Source organism: Emydura macquarii, unplaced genomic scaffold, assembly GCF_026122565.2.
Source record: "Emydura macquarii macquarii isolate MOO-44397 ecotype Brisbane River unplaced genomic scaffold, CSIRO-AGI_Emac_v2 contig_3278, whole genome shotgun sequence".
In the NCBI taxonomy this organism is placed as follows: domain Eukaryota; kingdom Metazoa; phylum Chordata; order Testudines; family Chelidae; genus Emydura; species Emydura macquarii.
The window spans coordinates 125,726-148,081 of NW_027133415.1; the positions used below are offsets into that span (position 1 = coordinate 125,726).

Consider the following 22,356-nt stretch of genomic DNA (forward strand, 5'->3'; position numbering starts at 1 on the left):
TTCTGGAAGCAGCAAAGGTATCTTATACCACTGTGTGCTAAAAATTAACACAGTAATACACTACAAATGCTATTTGCTACTATAGATCTAATGCTCCTTAGGAATTCAGAGTAAAATCTGACTTAGGAAAGTCTTACAATTAAACACTATATTTTAAACTGTAGGGGGCTACTTAAAATTACTTAAATGAAACAAGACTTGAGCTGAATTAGCACATTATCATGCTTACTAATGAATAGCCAGTATATTGAAAAACCATGCTGGGGAAACAAAAAGGTAACTAGCACTTACATTAATGCCTGATACTGCAATTATTATTAATGATAAGCTCTTTTCATCCATACATTTCAAAGTGCTTTACAAAGGGGGTCTAATGTCATTCCCATTTTACAGATGGGAAAACTGAGGCACAGGACAGTGACATGACTTGCCCACGGTCACCTAGAGTGAGGAATTGAACCCAGGTCTCCTGAGTTCCAGAGCTCTACACATTAGGCCAAACTGCCTCCCTTAATCACAATAGCACATACGCCCTGATTCAGCAAAGCATTTAAGTTCTAATAAAGCACATGCCTACAGTTAAGTATATTCTTAATTTTAGCCCCCTATTCAGCCATCTCACTGACTTCAACTGTACTAGCTTAGTGAGTAATAATTTGCCAAATCTGCCAGCATAATTATATTGGCATAATTATACCAGTACAGTTCTGCAGGTAAAATTCCCCATGAAGACAAGCTCTAAATGGCTAAGGATTATAGACCTTAATGGCTGATTGAATTTCCACATAAACAGATAACAAATGAGAGTTACAAACCACAGCAAAAGGAAACAATTGCCTCTGACCCAGATGTATCAATGTGTTTTGTTCACAACCACATTAGCAGACAAAAACAAGGATAATGTTCTGAAAAGGCTGTAAGGGGAACATCGGCATAAAGAAATGCAGACAATGTGGTGTTTTAAAAACTACTTTTATTATTTTTAGTAACTGCGAGCAGGTAACATTCAACACACAAAAATCCAAGAGCAATCATAGTTCAAGTCTGCTCCGAGCCACATTCCCATCATCGGGCTGACATGGTTAAGGCAAGGTGGGTGAGAAAATATCTTTTATTGGAGCAACTTCTGTGGACAAGAGAGACAAGCTGTCAAACTTACACTCAGCTCTTCTTCAGGTTTTGGGCACTCTGTATAAGCTTGAAAGCGTGTCGCTCTGACCTACAGAAGTTGCTCCCATAAAAGATATTACCTCACCCACCGTCTCTCTCAAATAGCCTGGGACGCACATGACTACAACAACACTGCATACAACATGGTTGGGGCATGTCAGTTTCTCTAGCCAACAGTACGAAAAGGGAGGGATGTGGCTAGCAACACATCCGACTGCCTTTGTTCATCCTAACCCTATGCACCAGGTACCCATTTGCCATTGGCTGCCCTGGGAGCAGTCCTTCGGCGAGAGATTGAGCAAATTTTGAACCCACACGTTTTTGGGATTGGAGCCGAACACCTCAACCACTTTGCCCCCACACCTCAGAACATTTTAGCATAACTTGCCTGTCAGCTCACTGCAGATTTCTAACAGTCACACTTCAATAGGACATTAGTCTGGCTGGCCTAGGAACATCTTTCTACAGGGCCATATTCTGCCACCCTTACTTACTGCTCAGATGGAATAGTACCTTACACTGCAAATAGTTCCACCAAACTCAGTGGCATGATTTGTGGAGTGAGGTATTACCCTGAGAAAAAGTATCAGAATGTGGCCCTAAGATCACAGAGCCAGGTTCTCCTCTCTCACACTGGTGTCAATCTGGAGGAACTCCACTGAAGACAATGGAGCTTCACCAGTGTAAAACCAGCATGAGAGAGAGCAGAATCACGCGCACTGGAGTGATTCCAGATGCACACTGGCATGATTGGGATCAAAACGTGGCCAAGAACCAACCAACCAATAGTGAGCTCATATAGAAGTGTTGTGATTTCTTTGTTACTTCAGGCTCTGAAGCTTCTTTATGATGGTTTTAAAGAAAAGAGAAGGAAAAAAGTGTTGATTTTTAAAGCATCCTATACTCTGTTGATCAAGGCATGTCTATGATTGCTTCCAGAAGAGGATTTGCCGTGGCTTTTTAATGGATCATGACAGTAATGAGTTAACAATGATTTTGTGTTTGCTCAGGAGTCCGTATTGCCTCATTCCCTACCAGCTTTAAAGAACAACCTGCTAGAAATACACTTCCAATGTTAATTTGATGCTGAATGTGCTTGTTAAATCCAAGTGCATCCCTTGAAATGTAAAATCACAGATTAGCTGGGCTTGCTTTAAAGATACAGACATAGCATTCTCTTCCCCACTCAGATCCTTCTGTGTTGTCAGGGCTGGTCTAAACACTATTTTTGCATTGATTTAACTTATCTGTTTAGAAACTGATATAGTTACACTGGTACAAAGACTGTGTACAGATAAGGCCCTATTGTGATTGCTGAGGGACTGGGGAAACCACCAAAGATAGGCGAGGTACAGCCTGGCTACTGCGTATTTCGTATGTCTCTCTACATAGTGCCTGGGTTGGTGAAAACGGAGAATTTTCTCCAGTGAATTCAGTACTTGAGAAAGGGGCTGGTTTGGCATCTCTGGAGGCAGAGGGCAAAATACCCCCCGGGGGGAATTCTACTTGCTTACACTAGGCTTGAATTTGCCCCAAATCTCCTATCTATTTAGATGCACATCATAGCCCGTGTAAGTTACCCCACACTACCCACTCAGTGCACCTCAGTCCTGAACTGCCACCACCTCTGCATTGGTGCTGGCGCGCGGAGGCTTCCAGCGAGGAGAGCCAGAGGAGAGCCGTGCTAAGAACACGTTTCCACTGCGAACTCATCGCATGCAGCCCACCAAAGAGCTGTCAGATAACATCTGGACATCACCATACGATGTGAACCAGATTCATGCCGGGTGGAAAAGCTTCCCAGTCTATTTAAAGTATCCTTTGCCATCCTGATGCTTCTGGCACATGAGCTTGGAGCAGGGGTGATAAGCTTCTGCTCCTATAGGCGCAGTTGGAGAGTTTAACAAACATTTGGCTGCAGACTCTCTGTCACACCCATGGATGTGGCCTAGACCAGGCAGCATCAAAGCAGGTACAGAGAGTATCACTGATGTAAAATACCAGGGCAAACCTCCAGATACCTCCAGAGAACTCGGGGGAAATTGGTTTCAGCTACAATGACTCTGATCCAATCTACATTATGTACCCAAGGAGATGGCTAAAGAGTCTACAGCTGGTGGCAAGGTAGAGGGAGGGCACAACAGAAAGGTGTTTGTGGCACATCCTCCATAGCATGGCACTGGGCAAGCCACACAAGCAAAGGTTACATTGAAAACACGGAAATCAGACATTTGGTCTGCTCAAGCCAGTTGCACATCAGCTAAACGCTGCAGATCTGTGCTTGCAACTCGAGGTTTGGCTGTAATCCTACGGCTGTTGTGTCATATACACAGATGCGTGTGCATTAACCATCGTCGGCTGGGGAAAGTAATACCACCCTCGCAGGTCAGAGCAACTTGCTGAAGCACCCACAGGGTGGACAGGGCATGTGCAATGCCCATTCACAGAATCAAGATCACATACAGTGCAAGCAGTGATGGACGGCCGCACGGGCAATCCCTATGGGAACGGGCCCTGGGCACAGAGGGTACATGTGCTACAACCACTCCGAATCCTACCAACTCCCCAGAGCAAGGCCTGTTAAATATCCCCTGCCGGAATCACACAGGAGTCATACACGTCTCAGGGACCTGCATGCTTCTGAGTTATCCAGGTGCACAACTTATCTCTGCTGCACACACAGTCCAAAACAGAGGCACCTGCATTGGCAGCCTGCAGAGAGGGACAACACCCACTCTGCAATACCCACTCCGAGACACCTTTCGGGGGGGACAGATGGATGCACAAAACAGAGTGCCAACCTCCCACCCCTACACACCCAGCACAGAGAAGAATGTGGGAAGCTCCCTTCCACACGCACACCCTGCACGCACAACATGTGCAATCCTTCCCTCGCCCCCCAGCGCGCAGGGAGGCATGTCCCCATCTCTCCCTCCGCGCAGAGCTGCTCGTCGCAATGGCATTTGCCAAATTGGACGGGGAAAGTCAGCTGAAGGGAGCGTCAGGAGAACAAGGCTGAGAAGCTGCGCGCCGTCTGTATGGAACCGGGGGGGGGGAGGCAGCAGCAGGGCTGCCCGTGGCGGTCACATCTGTCCAACTGTTGCACTTTGCACCCGTTTTCTCTGCTCCCTCTGAGGTGGTGGCAGGCACCAGTCCGGGGCACAAGCGGCCCCTCTGCACAGCTGCTGCTGCACGAGGCTGAACTCGGTCCCTTCCTCGAAGCACGGGGGGTGGGGGTGAGGACCATCTTCAGCCTCCCAGATCCAGCTTCCTCCAAACAGCGCCCAAACCACCCAGCACCAGCGCTGCACGCTGCAAAACGCGGGCTCCGGCAGCCGGATGCAGCCACATTGGGGTGGGTCTCCGGGTCTCTAGATCGCCCTCCAGCCGGTCCCAGCCCCAGGCCGGGGTGGTGCCCGCGGGCACATCTGCCCAGCTGCCGCCTGCCGCGCCGCAGCTGGGAGGGAGGGTTCTCAGCTCCGGGCTCTGCCCAGCTCCCCTGACGTGGCCGCGGTGCCTGTATAAAACCCCTCTCAATCCCACTCCGGCTCCGGGACTCGCAGGGCAGGGACGGAGAAGCCAGGAGGCGGCCAGCGGGGGAATCTCTCTTGCGGCGCCTGGGGTCACCTTGGGCTGCCGGCTGGTCCTCTGCCTCCCGGGCGGCGATCGGGGCACAGAAGTTCACAGGCTAGGGACAGCAACGTGGTGGGGGCTGAGAAAACTGGAGGAAACCTCCCCCCCGCCACCGCCTCTCTCTGCATCGCTGCGGATCGGTGAGTGGCTGGGATCGCACCTGCCCGGTTGCCTTTGGAGAACCACCCGAGCAGGGAGGCAGCATCCAGAGACCCAATTCCAGATGCGCCAGCCAATTCCAGATGTGCCACAGCTGTAGACGACTCCCCGCCGCCCCACCCCCGTCTTCGTGGCCAGTTGCCCCCTTGGACTAGCGGGCTGGATTCTTCAGAGCCCGGCTGACTTCGGGCTCACCCCCCAGCGCATCGTCCTGGCGCGGAGGAGAGAGGAAGATGGATGATGTGCTGCACGCCGAGGAGTACACAGACTCCCTCTCGTCCCACAACACATCTTCCAATGAATCCGAGGCCAACCAGTTCGTGCAGCCCGCCTGGCAGATCGGCCTCTGGGCTGTCGCCTACTCGCTCATCGTGGTGGTGGCGGTGGTCGGGAACATCGTCGTGATGTGGATCATCTTAGCCCACAAGAGGATGAGGACGGTGACCAATTATTTCCTGGTGAACCTGGCTTTCGCGGAAGCCTCCATGGCCGCCTTTAACACCGTCGTCAATTTCACCTATGCCATCCACAACGAGTGGTACTACGGGCTGACCTACTGCAAGTTCCACAACTTCTTCCCCATCGCCGCCGTGTTCGCCAGCATCTACTCCATGACTGCCATCGCCGTGGACAGGTGAGGCCAGTTTCCACCGCCAACCCTCCAGCCTCAGCAGTAGCCACAATGCCTGCAGGAAGGGAGAGTTGTGTGTGTGGGGGGGAGGGGGGTTCCCACTACATGCACGAGTCACCACCTCTGTTCTCAGAGCACGAGGGTTTTTTTTTTTTTTTTAACCTGGTCCTTGTTCCTCTTTAGTCAACAGGTTATAAACCATAAGCCTAGAAGTCTGCACAGATCCAGTTTTGAGGTCCTATTATATCTGGGAGAGAGGGAGAATTAGAGTATGCAGAAGAGCTGGTCCATGGGGTAGGAAAAACAGTATTTATTATTCAGTTCCCTAAGCATTTATATGATAAAGTGCATTAATTCCTGCTGCTGCCTTAGCATTTTGCTGATCTCTTCCCTACCTCTGCGGGCAGGCGCATACACACACACACAAACGCATACATCCCCCTCCCCACCCAGCAACAGAGATAAAAGCCTGTTTTTAAAAGAGCACTGGAGATGTTACCTCCCCCCCTCATGATTCTCTTCAGCAAAATGCTGTTAGCTTAATGAAAAGGGTCTGTTTTAATTGCACCCCAGAGAAGCCTGGGGCTATTTTCTTTTTTTAATCAGAGGAAATCTATAGGCTTGCCCTCTATAATTTCACTTACTGTCTTAAAATAATTAATGATCCTGATTTCCTCATTTAAGACTCAAATCCATACTTAAAACAGCATGGTATAATTCAATTACATGAAATATATTGATAGTTGAACATGCATGATATTTATGGGCCAGATATTATAGATTTTAAGGATTTGCCTGATTTCAATTGGAGATTGCCTGAGTAAAGACCTCCAGGATTTAAACCGCTGCCTAGGAAAAGGTGCTGTTTTGAGATAGACTTGTGCAAATGTTAGAGCTGAACACAAATGTGTTCACTGGCGGCAACTGGGGTGTTGAAAAAAAGTTACTTTTTTTTTTTTTTTTTTTCCCCCAACACAAAGTCGGGGATGGAAAGTGCTATTATCTATCACTCTTCTATTTGTCCTGTGACTGGCCCAGCTTGCAGTGAGTGATAGATGCACCTGTTTTCTCTGTAGCATTGCCTGACATACCAGCATATCACTTGCATTTTGTTCTCAGAACATAAATTCAGCAACCAGCCAATGAGGTGCTGAAGCAAGGAAGAAAATGTTCAGACTGCCATGTGGGGTTTAAAAGTAGATCAGTGGAGGGATGAACTGTGGTCTAGTGGTCAAAGAAAAAGACGGGGGGTCAGGCTTTCTGGGCCTGAGTTGGGTTTTGCTGCTGTATACCAGGTCCTTTCACTGACTTGCTATGTGACCTGGGGCAAAACACAACCTGTCTATGCCTCTGTTTACACCTTTCTAAAATAATGGTTTAGGGGCTGGTACCTCCTAGAAAAATCTCCTTTGCTCACACTTAGTATTTAAAATACAAAATATGGAGAGAGAATTGCATTCTAGAATTTCCTGCTTTCTGTCCTTTTTCCTTATCTATATATTCTCCAGTCATGAGAAACTAGATTGAGTGAGATCTTTTTTCTGAAGACAGTTTAGCTAATATGTCAGAATTAGATTCACCTGAAAAGTAAAATGCAAACTGTTAATGGAAATTGCTGAAGGGAGCTAACAGCGATGCCATAACAGCCATCTACAGCTTGTGAAACGTAGTTTAAGATTTGTTAGATTGTTTTTTAATAACTAGGGCCTGGGAAATCATTTCCAAGTTTAATCTCTTTATTATGCAGGGTTTAAGAGAGAGTGAGCCTGATTCTCCTCTCACACTGGAGTAAATCCAAAATAACTCCTCTGAACACAGTGGAGTTACACTGGTGGAAATAAGCAAATCAAACCCCAAATGGTAACAGCAGCTGCAATTACAAAAACATTATCCTAAGGCAATGGTTATCAATCCTTTTTCATTTGCAGACGCCTAAAATATTTCAAATAGAGGTGCCGACCCCTTTGGAAATCTTAGTCTGCGGGCCCCCAGGCGTCTGTGGATCCAGGTTGAAAACCACTGTCCGAAGATCAGATTTGCTCTGCTTGGATACTGCATTTTCCATAAAAGTAGATGGAGTTTGTTTGGGCTGAGATCCTTGTCCAAATTCTCACCTCCTGCCCAAATATTGTGTAGCTGGTGGTTACCCTCCCTCCCAGAATTATCTGTATTTCAGGGGTGTTTGTACCTAGATAGCACTGCTACGTAAACAGATACTTTGAGGTGCAAAGCATTATAAAGGTGATGCTCTATTAGTAGCTTGCTTTTTCAGTTTGTGCGCACCTCTCAAATAACCAGTCACTGCAAGGAGAACTAGTTAGTAATGAGAACCTTTCTAAGGAAAACTTGAAAATCGGCACTACTTGCCAATGAATATTTTCAGTTAATGGACTATAAGTAGGCTATTAGAGGCCGAGGCCTGAACATCTGTTGCGTTAACATTCCAGACTTTCACACACAAATTCTTGAGTCTTTTTGGGACCACTTTCTGTTAGTGAAAGAGAAGCTTTCGAGCTCCATACAACTCTGCTTTAGGTCCTGAAGAACAGCGTCTCTCTGCCACCAACAGAAATTGGTCCAATAAAAGATATTACCCCCCTCACCTTGCATGTCTCATACCCCAGGACCAACACAGCTACAACACTGTAAACAATCATAGAGTCTTGTCAGTTTCTTAATCTAGCACGCAGACAGTGGATCAAATTTTCAAGAGCTTCTAAGCAACTTAGCAGCCTGTATCCCATTGACTTGCAATAAGACTTCGGTTCCCAAGTGCCTAAGTCACTTTCAAAAAAGGCTCTTGGGCTTCTAAGGTGCTGTTTAAAATGGTACGTGGTAGCTTGCTAAACAACAAATTATATTCAATGCACTGAAAACGTAGTGCATGTGGTATCAGTCTGCACGTTCTTAGACACTACATCACAAAAGAATTGGGCTCAGTCAGTTCAAAAATAAAATGTCAGTTGGGGGAAAAAAAGATACCGATCAGGGAAATCTGCAACGACAGTATGCAAATATAGCAAAGGCCGCAGTATAATGGAATAAGATGCTGGGGGCAGTGAATTATATGGATTGCTTTGTTGATGCCAAATCTCACACGAGTTATTGTTCTTTGGAATGTGGACTCAGTGTAGCCTCTTTCTTTTTTCCCCTTCAGTGAAGAAAAATGGATAGCACTGTAAAAAAATCACTTGTTATCTTGTATTTGGATCTAACATCAGCAATTAGATGAAATGGTGGGTTGATGAAAACGTTCAACTATTTTAGCCAGGTATTTCACTCCAGACTTGCATGCTTGTGGAATCAATTTTGACTGTTGTGTGGTGTTTTAAGAAAAGAGCTTATATCGCGGGTTAAATTAAGCATCTCATTCCAGTAACGACTGGGACAAATGCTTCCCCTATACGCTACAAACCCAAACATAGCCCATGCAGCAGGGGTGAAAACATGTATCTTAATTCCACATACCGTATAAGATCAAAACAACCAATGACAGCTATGAAGTCTCATCAAAGCAGAGGCTGTTTTACAGCTAGGAAAACACACTTGAAATTAACCTAGCTTCAGTAGATACAGGGGAAAAATAAATACAGACAGAACTGAATATGGTTTATATTCCCAAAGTGGAGTGATTCATCTCCGTCAGTAACTTAGATTTGTAATCGAAAAGATGTTTTGAGTATTAGCCATCAAGTTGTTCACCAGAAGAACATTGCTTTACAGAAAGCTGTGCAATCTATTTCAAATGTGCCCTCTGTAAATAATTTCTATAGCACACTTGCCAGAGGACACGAAATTGCCTTCCAAAGAATGAACAAACCTTATGCGACAGTCAGTCAAACATTTTACAAGCTAAGATGGTTATGTAAAATTCACACATAATAGAGCATAGTTTTACAGAATCTAAAACTAGATCGTGCATGTAGCTTTAAAAAATTCTTTTACTTGAAAATATAGTGTGTGTGTTTTTTTCCCCAGAGGTGCCAAGTTTCTAGTATAAGTTAATGGGAGTTGCAGGTGCTCTGAAAATTAGGCTGGTAATCATCTCCTGGTAATCATAGGAGCAACAAGAGGGGTAACAGGGAGGGAATCTGCTCAACATTTGAGACGTTGATGCACAAATGCAAGGAGTATGGGGAATAAACAGGAAGAACTGGAAGTGTAACAAGATAAATTATGACTTAACTGGCATCACTGAGCCTTGGTGGGGTAATGGTGTAGAAGAGTATAACTTGTTCAGGAAGGCCAGACGGGGAGAATGAGAAGGTGGTGTTGTATTTTACATCAATAAAATATACACTTGTTCTGAGGTCCAGAAGGAGGTGTGAGGCCAACCACTTGAGAAAAAACAGTGACAATGCCATGTTGGGGGTCTACTATGGACCACCGAATCCAGAGGAGGTGGAGAAGGCATTTCTAGGACAAACCACAGAAATATCCAGAACACAAGACCTGGGATTAATGGGGGACTAACTACTCAGACATCTGTTGGGAAAGTAATACAGCAAAACACAAAATCAGAAACGCTAAGGCACAAAATAAATTATACCTAGTAAGGGACATAAAAGGCAACAAGAAGTGGTTCGATAAATACATTCGGAGCAAGAGAAAGATGAATGAAAGTGTAGATCCACTACTTAGAGGAAGGAAAACTAGGAATGCATGACATCGAGAAGGCTGAGGTGTTTAATGCTAGTCTTGCTTCAGTCTTCACTAAAAAGGTAAATTGTGACCAGACACTTAAAATTATTAACAACAATAAGGAGGAAGGAACAGAAGCCATAATAGGGAAAGAGCAGTTTAAAAAATATTTAGATAAGTTAGATGTATTCAAGTTGGCAGGGCCTGATGAAATTCATCCTAGGGTACTCAGGATATTATCTGAAATGATCTCAGAACCGTTAGCAATTATATTTAAGAACTCACGGAGAATGGGTGAGGTTCTCAGAGGACTGGAAAGGGGAACAAAGAGGACTTGGGGAATTATAGACCAGTCGGCATAACTTTGATACCTGGTAAAATACTAGAATAGGTTATTAAGCAATCAATTTGTAAGCACTTAGAGGAGAATAGGTTATAAGTAATAGCCAACATGCATGTGTCAAGAGCAAACCATGCCAAAACCACCTAATTTCCTTCTTTGACAGAGTTACTGGTCTAGTGGATTGGAGGAAGTTGTAGACATGATGCATCTTGTATCTTAGTAAGGCTTTTGACAGTCCCATGTGGCATTCTCCTAAGCAAACTAGGGAAATGTGGTCTAGACGAAATTTCGATAAGGTGGGTATAAAACTGGTTGAAAGATTCAGACAAGTTATCAATGGTTCGCTGTCAGACCGGAGGGACATATCAAGTAGGACGTCTGTCACTATTCAGTATTTTCATTTATTACATGGATAATGGAGTGGAGGTTAGGCTTATAAAATTTGCAAATGGGAGAGGTTACTAACACTTCGGAGGGCAGGATCAGAATTCAAAAGGAACTTGACTAATCGGAGAATTGGTCTGAAATCAACAAGATGAAATTCAATAAAGACAAATGCATCTATGAAGGAAAAATCAAAAACACACAACTACAAAGTGGGGGAAAACAGGCTCGGTGGTAATACAGCTGAAAAGGGTCTGGGGGGTCATACCGGATCACAAATGTAATATGAGTCAACGCTGGTGCAGCTGTGAAAAAGGTTGAAGTCATTCTGTGGTGTATTAACAGGCGTGTCAGATGTGAGAGATGGGAGGTCATTAGCCAGCTCCACTCAGCACTGGTGAGGCCTCAGTGGGAGTACTGTGTGCGGTTCTGGGCGCCACACTTTAGGAAAGACGTGGATACATTGGATAGAATCCAGAGGACAGCAACAAAAATAATTTTAAAAATGTAGAAAACCTGACCTATAAAGCGGAAAAAAAAATAAAATAGAATCCAGCAGCTCCTTCTGCTGTTGCTGCATTGGCTCTGCAGGACTACTTGGTTTTTTTTTTTTTCTTTTTTAAACTGCACTTATTTGTCGGGGAGGTAACCAGCTACGACTCTGAATACCTACGGGATGCAATTCACCCCTGTGCAGAGAGCAAGAACAAGACCTATGCACCACTGAAGTTCTATTTTGAGGACTTAAGAGGTGAGATTTGGGCTGATCGTCTGCACAGGGGCAAATTTCACCCAGGGGGCATACTGTATTTGAGTAAGATTTCCAGTCATTTATCTGACTCTTTTGAGGTTTATTAACCTTAGCTCTGTCAACTCCTTTGCCCACCCACCTGTGCTCCCTGCTGTCACTCTCTCACTTTGACCTCCTGCTTCCATGGGATGTGCTGGAATCCAGCAAGCAAAATGAGAGGGCCACAGATGTCATAATGGGCAACAGTGTTAGAAGTTTAAAGGCTCTGGAGGAAACAGTAAATCTGGATAAACCTTTATTCATTCCATATGGCTAGTAAGTCTGTTACAGCCTGCAATCAGGATCTGAGGCTACAATTTTTTTGCTTGTGTTATTTGAGCCAAAATGCACAAATACAGAACGGGGCATAACTAGCTTGGCAGCAGCACTGCTGAGAAGAATCTGCGAGTTGTGGTGGATCACAACCTTTACATGAAATAATGTGATGCTGTTGCAAAAAAACAAACACACACACACAATGTTAGGTTTACATTGACAGAGGCATAGCATGCAAGTCATAGGAGGTGATAGTACCGCTCTACTCAACGCTGGTTAGGTCTCCACTGGAGTACTCAATCCAATTTTGGTCACCAGTGTATAAAAAGGATGTAGAGAAATGGGAAAGGATCCAGAGGTAGGTGACAAAGATTATCAATGGGATGGAATGGAAGCCATGTGAGCAAAGGCTGAAGGAACTGGGTATGTTTAATTTGGAACAGAGGAGATTATGGGTGGACATGATAGCAGGCTTCAAATACTTGAAAGGCTGCCATAAAAAAGATGGTGAGAAGTTGTTCTCTCGACACTGAGGGCAGGACAAGAGGCAATGGGTTCAAACTACAGCTCAACAGATTTAGACGAAATCTCAGGAAAAACTTCCTAACTGTAAGAGTAGTAGGACAATGGAACACACTGCCTAGGGAAGGGAAGCCATGAAAGCGCTTTCCCTGGAAGTTTTCAAAAAGAGGCTGGATAGCCACCTGTCTTGGATGGTTTAGACACAACAAATACTGCATCTTGGCAGGAGGTTAGACTAGAGAACCCTTGCGGTCCCTTCTAACCCTATGGTTCTATGACCGACTATGCAAATAAATCAGTAACTGATTGCAACTTTGACATCCCTCCTCTTCTCAGTCCCTAGACACTTGTAAATCAGTGTGTGACACATCACTTTTTCTTAGCCATAAATCCCACAGTTGTGACTGTTTGGCTTTTAAAGGCACCTTACTGAGGTATGTCTGAATCATATAGCAGTGTGGGCTTTGTTAGGCCTCTCTAAAAGGCAGCACATCGTCTGCACACAAGTAGCTGGAATAATCTTTTGAATCATCTGTATGTCAAATGTGTAATAATGAATTCATAGATCTTGTCGATTCTTTGAAAAGTGATGACATTAGATTAAGCTGGCTGTGATTGGATGTAATTTGTCACCGGTGAACTTTTTAATTAGCCATTGTAAGCCTCCGTGTATCTCCTTTATCATCATGTCTCAATCAGTTTCCATTGTCAATCTGAACACCACACAGGGCAAAAGATACATACTAGTAGAACAAGTGCTAACACAAAGGGTGTAATGGCTATGGATGGAGAGGATGGAGTTAAAGGAATCCGAAGAGGTATTAGTAGGGGTTACAGAATTAAACTGAGCATAGGACAGAACAGGTCAGACATTCTAGTTGCTTTGTGCCACTGCTTAACCAGCTAGAGCTGTGCAAAGCAGCCAGAGGCTACTGGTGGATCTGGACAAAGGGCCACAGGAGAATTCCTAACTATCAGGGTACGTCTACACTGCAATGCAAGCCCAGGGTCAGTGCAACTACAGTGTAGATGCAAGAGGGGGGTTAAGCCTCAAGCACGGGCTTACTTTGCAGTGTAGACATACTCTTAGACTCAAGAATAACCGAGCTAAGATTTGTGTGAGAAACATACCTGTGTTGGCAGGGAGTTGGGAGAAGGACACTTAACCGGGCTCTCTTCTAAGTTCTTTGGTTCAGCAGGCACACACAGCAGCCCACTGAGCAGAACATTTACATGCCATAGAACTACCTGGCTGTCAAAAAGGGCCCAATAGGATGTCATCAGTTAGACACTCAGTCTAAAAGGGCCAGAGAATACAAACTAGAAAGGGCAAGGGGTAGTCCCATCAATCTCTGTTAAGTGAAACTTCTCTGAACTCTAACCAATCCTCATGGAATCCAGCAACTATTCCTACCAGATGGGCATTAAGTGCTGCATTCCAAGGGAATGATCACCTCCCCTTCTGCTTTCTGAGCAGGGGGTCACCAGTCCTCTTTTCAGGGCAGTGGAAGGGGGTCAGCAGTGGGAAGAAGGAATCCCTAGATCCTGGACTTTCTGTCCACCGCCAGAGGACTCCACTTCTAAAGCCAGACCACCTGCAGTGGTACAGTTGTGGCACACCGTGACGCACCACCCCCTGGCATCATTTGGCCAGGACTCCAGCCTAGCTCGCCTAAGGAGGGTCATCCCAATCCCAGAGTGTTCCTGAAGTCCCCTAGAGCTGCGATCGGGTGCCTCATACCCTCCCCTGCTGCCAGTGTCGCAAGAAAGAAAAAAAAAAAGAGGCCAGGCCAGGATATAGCCTCTTGGCTCCACAGTTTGGGTTGAGCTAGTGTGCTAAAAATAGCAGCGCAGACGTTGCAACATGGGTGGGGGCCCTGGGCCCAAGTGTGGATGGCTAGCCTGAGCTACTGCCCATGCTGCAACATCCACACTGCTATTTTTAGCAGGCCACCTTGCGGGGGGCCTGTGTGTGAGGGTCCCACACAACTCCAATGTAGACATACCGTTAATGGCCAGCAAAAATTAAAGTCACCCTCAGGGGCCGTTCCTAGATTTCTTTCCCTATGATTTTTTGGGAGATCTAGTTAGGATTTAATTACCAAATGCAATCCGTTCCTGAATGGCTACTCTACCTCATCATCCAGGTACAAGTGACCTTCTGGAAAAGGAACAGATTTCAAGTGCCACCCATTACCATGGCATCTGAGCATCTCACAGTCTTTACTGTAGTTATCCTCAAAATGGTGTAAGGCAAGGAAGTACTATTATTCCCACTTTACAGATAAGACTACCAAGGCACAGATCTTTGAAGGTGTTTATGTACTTAATCCCTGGCCCAGGGAGTCTGAGTTGCCCAAAGTCAATGGCAAGTCAGGGACTTGAACCTGGCTCTTGCATGTCCTAGGTTGGTGCTTACCATCTGGACTGTTCTTGCCTTCAAATTCTGAGGGCAAGTCCGTTAATATGTCAAGATGGGCTGATATTTTAGTCCTACCAACCCTGACAATGTCCTCCAGAAAAAAAGAGATCAGTAAATACCCACTCCCAAAGGATAATTAGACCCCAAGCAGAGATTCCTATAAACAGAGATGAGATGGTGCTTCTACAGAGACCACGGAGGATGTTGCTTTGCCAGACAAATTAACATGGAAGGTGCTGATACCACTGCGATGGACACCAGCATAAAGTCTGGGAGCCAAAGCAGTTTCAGTTAGTGTATTTGCTACTTAGAAACCAGACTTCTATGGATCAAAGGGAAGAGGACACATGGGACATCATCACAGGGGATGGAGAATTAGAGGATTGTGTTGGTGTTACAGCAAGATGTGGAAATGAATCGACAAACTCTGAAAGCAGGGCTGAGAGAATTAAGGCCTTTCTGCAGAACCGTCAATTCAGAGCGATCCCTGTGGATGGGGAAATTAGCTGGGTAAACATGACCCCTTGTAAAGGATGTCCTGGGAAAACACAAGGTCTGTTCTGTCTGATAGCAGCTGTGAGGATGGGACTGGAATTTATTTTCAAAGGTGGAATGGAGGGACATGGAATGAATCCATCAGGCTTCCAGGCTGTCTGCCAGTGATAGTCGTCTTCTCCTCAGACTCTCTGACATAACTATGAGTCAACAAGCAGTGCTTAAGCTGTGGAACATTTCACAGAATAAGCATCAGCAGAGGTTTTTCTACTGCCCTGGGGGAGCCAGGAAATTGAATTCTAAGCCTGGTTGTGACACTGACCCCATAGGATCTGATGGACTTTGGCAAATCATTTAAGCCCACGTTCTAGAAGTGGCCTCTACATTTAAAGTTTTGTCAGCTGTTGGATGCCCAACTTGGGACATCTACAGGCTGATTTTCAGAGGTGGTCAGCAACTGTCATTACCACTGTCTTCACCTGAAGCCGTGTGCACTCCGCACTTCCGACAGTCAGGCCCCAGGTATCTGGGCTTAGATACCCATAATTAAAAGGCCACTTGGAAAACCTTGGTCTAAACCCCTACCTCCATTTTCCTGTCTATAAAATGGGACTGTTACTAATCACCTACCTCAAATAAAAGCAGCTAATCCTCACTCTTTCTACCAGTATGATTAACTATGATGGGAAAGTCATCAGACCAAAACCCTGGCTAGAGAACTGGGGCAGCGGTGGGAAACCCAAAGCTGTGGACAGAATATTTCCAAACAAGAAAACAAGTCTGACTGCAATAATTGGCCAGCAGGATCAGCAGATGAGCACAAATTTGTTAGGGATCAGCTGTGGGCTGCAGCTTCTCTATACAAATGAGTTGGATAACAGTGTTTGCACAGAGGATCTTGAAGTTGCGGATGATCTAGGAACCACGACACAAGGCAAATAAAAATCCATAATTAAATGGGTACACAGCCAGACTATCACCACATGTGTGTTTTGGAGCTTCACTGAACCCTCTTATACTAACTGCTTTACTTTGGCCTTGCCTACACATCTGATCCACATAGGCACAAAATTCTGGCAGTAACAATCTGTTATAGTTAGTACAATACAGTCTGCCGCTGCTGAAAATAACCTTTTAAAATCTGCTTTACACTATATCTGTCACGTATCACTTTAAAATTGTCTGTCGTTTCTGTACACCAGTGTAATACATGCTGTAGTGCAGTGTAAGTGCTGTGACAAAGTGATGTGTAAAACTGGAAGCGAAAATACTTCAATTTCTTTTCTCCCCTAAAATAACCTCTAGTGATGTGCCCTGCATCTATTCAGTAGGGATTTATTGTAACAGTCAGAATCTTTTTAAAACCAAAACGCCTGCAGAAGCACTCAATACATTCAGTATTTTGGGTGTAAAAATAACAGTGGTATTTGAGGCCTTTCAGAAAAATCTCAAGTCACTTTTGCTGGTATAACACAAATGCATTTCTGAGGGGAGTGATTGAGGAGAGCATCCCTGAGAGCAATGGCAAATTGCTGTTGAACAGAAAGATGCGGTAACATATTGGCTAGGAAGAGGTTGGGGAAATGGCACAAATATTCCCTATAGCCTTCTCCTTCCATGAATCAGCTTCAAGAAAGTTCAGTGTCAGACAGATCTCATTGACTGAGGAAGAAAACAAATGAAAGCAAGCAGCATTGATATTACTTCAGAGATCGACTGTCCTGTCATGAGTACTGGCCTTGAAAACGTTGGCATAACCATATTGTTCTGCGTATTTCAGATAGTGTGCCTTCCAGGGGCACGGAGACCAGAAGAATGGAATTACATCACAATGACGAATGCCATTGTTTAGTTCAAAAGGGAAAGAAGGCACTAGATTAAATACGGAGTGGGGACTTGTACAGATGGATTTGACAGGCTTCTATGGAGACCCTTATTCCAGCTTCAGCAACTATATCCCTTTGATAATCACTTTAGGATGGCTAAGAGGTGGAACAATAGGGCCATATGTTGAAGATATGGAAACCCCAAAAGGGCAATCTGTTGAGAGCTCTTGGGTTCCTTGAAGACCGCCAGATTTCAAAAGTTTTGGGGCAACCCCAGTTTTAATCTTATTCTGTGTTAGCTGTGGAAGTTGTCAAGTGTCAACAGGCCATGCTGTAATCAGGGATGAGGCCTCTGGTCTAGTCCCTGAGATTATGTATGGAGGGGAGATGTGTATAGATGGCACTTGCAGGCTTCTAGAGAGGCCCTTGCATGTTTCTGAATTCTGGCTAGATGACATTCTTGGGTTGACTCTGGCGGAGTTGGTACCAGCTGATTGTAAGCATTCAATATCCACGTGGATGTTAAAGTCATCAGAAATTATCAGCTTGGGAGTTTCTAATGCCACTACGGCCCACTTACATCAGAACTAGATGCTGCAACTTAGCCCCATTCTGACATTTGCACATGAGACAAATGCAATGGAATCCATTCCGATTCTGGGGGAGGAGACATCCCCTTGTGATTGGATGCCACCAATGCAGAGATACGATCTCTACTGCGGTGCACATACTCTTCTCCCACTCCGTTCTAGAGCAACGAACCCATTCAAGGGGCACAGGATGAGAACTCCATCTGAAAAGAAGGAGATTAGAAGGATAAAGCAAGTGACTTGGCAAGAGAGTAAATGTAGCAGATAGAACGAACTCCAATGGACAGAGAAAAATAGCTGGAATGTTTGAGCTGTATAATGCCTAGGTTACTATTTGAAACTAATGAGAAGAGCTAGTTTCTCAAAGCACTGTGGCAGGGAGAAGAGGACATTTGTGGGGGATTGTTTTGACTCTGAAGTTTATTTCCGGTAGTGCAAGTACCATACAAGGAATTCATGTTCATGTATTTCGGAACAATGCATTCACAATCTTGGTGGGAACATGTCTGCAGTCAAATCTTTTCACCAGAGTGTTTTTTTCTTTTCCTTTACATGAATATTTATAAACAGCCACATTAATAAGCATGACATCTTTTTCAGATTTGCTTGCAGTTCAGAATGCACCGTAGGCTGATAATCCAAAAGGTCTTTTGTGACTCCAGATGAGGATATGCAGGTACCTTGTCAAAGTAATGAAAAGTCACATTTTTCTCTTTTCTACCTTTTACTGATGGCATAATGCACTTCTTTACTGTGGCACAAAAGCCTAGAAAACTAGATCAGAGCAGAGAAGAGGCTTGTTGACCCTTCATTGTGTGTCAGATAGTTACTCCAGGGTGGAAATTGGATCCAAGTTCTGCTTTGTAGCTACTGAAGATACAGCACTGGGTCTGTTGCTCTCCTGTGTAAACACTTGGGTCAAGAAGGAGTAACTCAGTTGCCAGCAAGGATGAAAGTGGCTCCAAACCTTTCGTTTCCACGGTAACAATGTATATAGGATACCATGGACAGGGGAAAGTAAAATAAGCTTTCCAGAGTCCAAATCAGACCCACCCAGCTGGATTCCTTCAAGCTTCTAATGTTCGGCTCTTATGCAGCCCTTGGAGATCTATGGTTGAAAAGGATGGTCTGTAAAATGAGGAGTGTGATACTCATCAGGAAACCGAGCCGCTGAGAGAAAGGGTCTCGCTCAAGGTCACACAGCAGGTCATAGGCAAAACTAGTCACTGAACCCAGATCAGTGCCCTTTTGACTGGATCCCGCCGACTTCCTAGTTCCAGTCTTCCAGTTTGCGCCATAACGGAGAAGCAGCCAGTTACGAACATCCGAGCAGATGGCTCAGGCACATCCCTTATTATGGCCAAAACCTTCTGAATCCAGCGAGCAGCGATTGATTTTGAATGCCTCAACTTTTGAGTGCCCTGGGGCTCGTTTGCAGAAGCATTGATTACCCATAGCTGCCAATGACTTCCGTTAGACTTGAGGTTGCCCAGAACTCCTGAAAATCAGGTGTTTCAAGCTTGGCCCTAAAACGCTGTAGGTAGCACCTTAAATCTCTGGCCACTCGAGGAAACATTTACCTATGAGCTTTGAAAAGGATACTATAAAATCAGCATGCAACAGAGGAACTGCATATTAGCAGGCAGAAACTAACATGCATACACATACATCCATGAGCACATGACCTCTGGAGTGCCTGGCATCAAAAAGCCCATTGCATAATCATGATCATACATATAGAAAAGAAGCTGTTTCCCATCTGCACATGTCCATTTATAACAAACAATCCTGTATAGCATCTGTATAGAGCTTTTTCATGTCCAGATCTCAAATGCTTTATGAAGGGGGCCATGGATATTTGTGGAGGAAGTTAAGGTTATTGAGGCATGCTCCCGGGATGCAGAGCAAGTCAGTGAGAGAGCTGGAAATAGGACCAAGGAATCTTGGTTCTGAGATTTAGCCTCCATTTGCCATACTGCCCAAACTCACTCTCCAGAAAACGTTTGAGAGTTTAGTCTAGGTTGTAGCAATTGATGGTTTTGAGGGCCGGAGGAAGAGGATGGTAGTGGTATCTTGGTTTTTTCCCCCTCACTGGAATATAGGGGAGTAATAGGGTCAGTGCTTCTTATTAATTTGTGACAGACACTGGTCCATGTATTTTTAGATCGTAAGCTCTTTGGTTCGAGGGCTGTTGCTTTCTATATGTCTTTAGAGCACCCAGCACAAATGAAGCTATGCTGAATTACAATAGCTGGCGATATGGTCCCCCCCCCTCTGTCTCGGGGCGCGGTTGTCCCATTTCAAAGCAACATGCACAAACAAGCAGCAGCGTGTCTTGCCTCCTTGTCACTATTGTGTGCAGACGCTATCCAAGTCAGCCATCGTTCTAGGCTGGAATCCAGACATGTGGTGGGCGGATATTAAGGGGCCGGGGGTCAGCTTTGCTATCAAAAATCTGTTTTGGTGAAGATGTATTACACCCAGCAGTTGCTTCCTGTCCGTCACTGGAGTTGCTAGCTATAAGCAGCTGGGTATTTGCGTTGTCTGGTCCCTTCCTCAAGTGCCAGAGCGTCATTTGGCTTTGACTATCCACTTTCATTGGCGCTTTTCTCCAAAGGCTCCCCTTTTGCTTTGCCAAACTTCAAGCCTTTCCTTGCTTGCTCTCTGCAGAGCTGGTAAGTCAAGGCTCCTCTGAGCAGGACAGGCCTCTGAAAGCTCTACCAGCTTTGCTCTTTTCCTTTCCTCTGCTAGCTTCATTCCCTTGAAAACCAGCCAGGCTGTCTGTGTTCTGCTCCTCTTGCCACTGGGGCTTTCCCTTGCCTTCTGTTTCATCTCTGATCTCCTCTGGAAACTTCGTGCTCCCCCAGACATACATCCATGTAGCAAATGGTTCGCACAACTTCAGATATATTATTCATTTCCTTATTCAGGATCAAGAGAGAAACTCCATCTAGTGCACTGGTTTTATGGGTCTCTCAAGTAACCGCTGAGTAAACAACAGTTAGCACTTATCACTCATTGATGTCAAAGCATTTTTCAAAGAAAGGAGTAAGTATCATTGTCCCCATTTTACATATGGGGTAAACTGAGGCATGGCAGTGAAAGGCTCTGGCAGGAGAGGGGTAGTGGGAAAAAGGCTTGACAGCAGGGAGACACTTCTAAAAATAGGAGTGCCTAAGCAATGTCTCACCATCTGCGCTGCTATTTATACCTGTGCTGGGGGGACGTGCCATATGGAGTGTGCAGCGCTGACGGACCCTGGGTTTACACCTACGTAACTGAGATAAGAAACCAGCCATGTGTCTTCAGTCTTGATTTCTGCAGGTCCTTGATTTCCTGCTCTGTCATTGGACTTGACTCGTGGAACCTTTTATTTATTTCCATTGGCAGCTCTCGTTTCTAGGTTCGTTTCTGTCCTTTCTCCTAGCATGGTGTTAGGGGGGCGCTGTGCTGCTGACAATCTTTCAGATGAAACCTACAACTGCTTGCATTCTAAGCCCATAACAACAATACCTCGGTCTTATATAGCACCTTTTCTTCTGTGCAAGGGTACTGGTGTTAATATCCCTGTTTCAGTTCAAAATCTATTTTGGGGCATCCCCCTGAACTGAAATTCCCTCTTGAGTTTTATTGGGGATACAACAGTCTTCTTTTGTTTCGTATCCTAAACTGTTCTGTGCTGTAGCTGTGTGCTGTTAAACAGCAGCTGTATTTCAGTGGTTGGTGCAATTTGCCTTTATATATAGCATGGGTATTCATTTCTGAAGCGCTTCAGGAGCCTTTGGGATGAAAGATGTTCCATAAATGCCATTTTTATTATTAGATTCATCTTGCCTCCATAGGAGTGAAAGTAACTGCCTTATGTTAGTTATCCAGGCATGCTCTAGATCTCTAGGTGCAAGGAATGCATAGCTACACCTCTCAGAATTTTATTTAATAACCAATGTACTCTCAGTTGTCCGCATGTAACACAACACTCAAGGGATATTTTATCGTCATGGTAACAGCTGAAAAAACAATAAAATATTTAAATAATGGAAAAAACGGCATTACTGACGCAATTTTTTTTAAGGTGAAAAGCATCTGGCCTGATAAGCTGTGCACCCTGGGTCAGTCCACTCCCATTTAATAAGGCGCAATTCTTAACCTACTGGGAAATGGGTTTTATAATGGCTTCTGCTGCTTACCTACGCTCCATCACTGCCCCTGTCTAATGCAGGTCATAGGTCAGATATGGGAGCAGCTTTCTCTGCCCCTGACACACCAAGATTTTGTCTCTGCCCAGCTTCTCTCTCACAGGTAGAGGTTTATATGAGCTGTTCACGTTATTTCTTGCTAAGCTTTTCTAGGTAGTGCTTTAGTAGTATATAGGCTGTGTGCTGGTTCTCTGCACAGGGGGAATTTAACCCTGAATAAACAATTGCCAATCCTCCAGACTGTCCTGGAGTCACCAGGAATTGAAGATTAATCTTGA

At 44.9% G+C, this 22,356-nt stretch overlaps 1 protein-coding gene and 1 long non-coding RNA gene across 3 annotated transcripts in view; one reads left to right on the forward strand and one right to left on the reverse strand.

Annotated features, from left to right (window-relative positions):
- Window positions 1-22,356, reverse strand: part of LOC137142887 (uncharacterized) — a 215,560-nt gene that overhangs the window by 87,139 nt on the left and 106,065 nt on the right. The window lies entirely within an intron of this gene.
- Window positions 3,898-22,356, forward strand: part of TACR1 (tachykinin receptor 1) — a 51,544-nt gene continuing 33,085 nt past the window's right edge. The window contains exon 1 of the mRNA XM_067532360.1: window positions 3,898-5,596. Within this exon, the coding sequence (XP_067388461.1) occupies window positions 5,196-5,596 (401 nt within the window). The 5' untranslated portion in view covers window positions 3,898-5,195. The remainder of the gene's footprint in view (window positions 5,597-22,356) is intronic.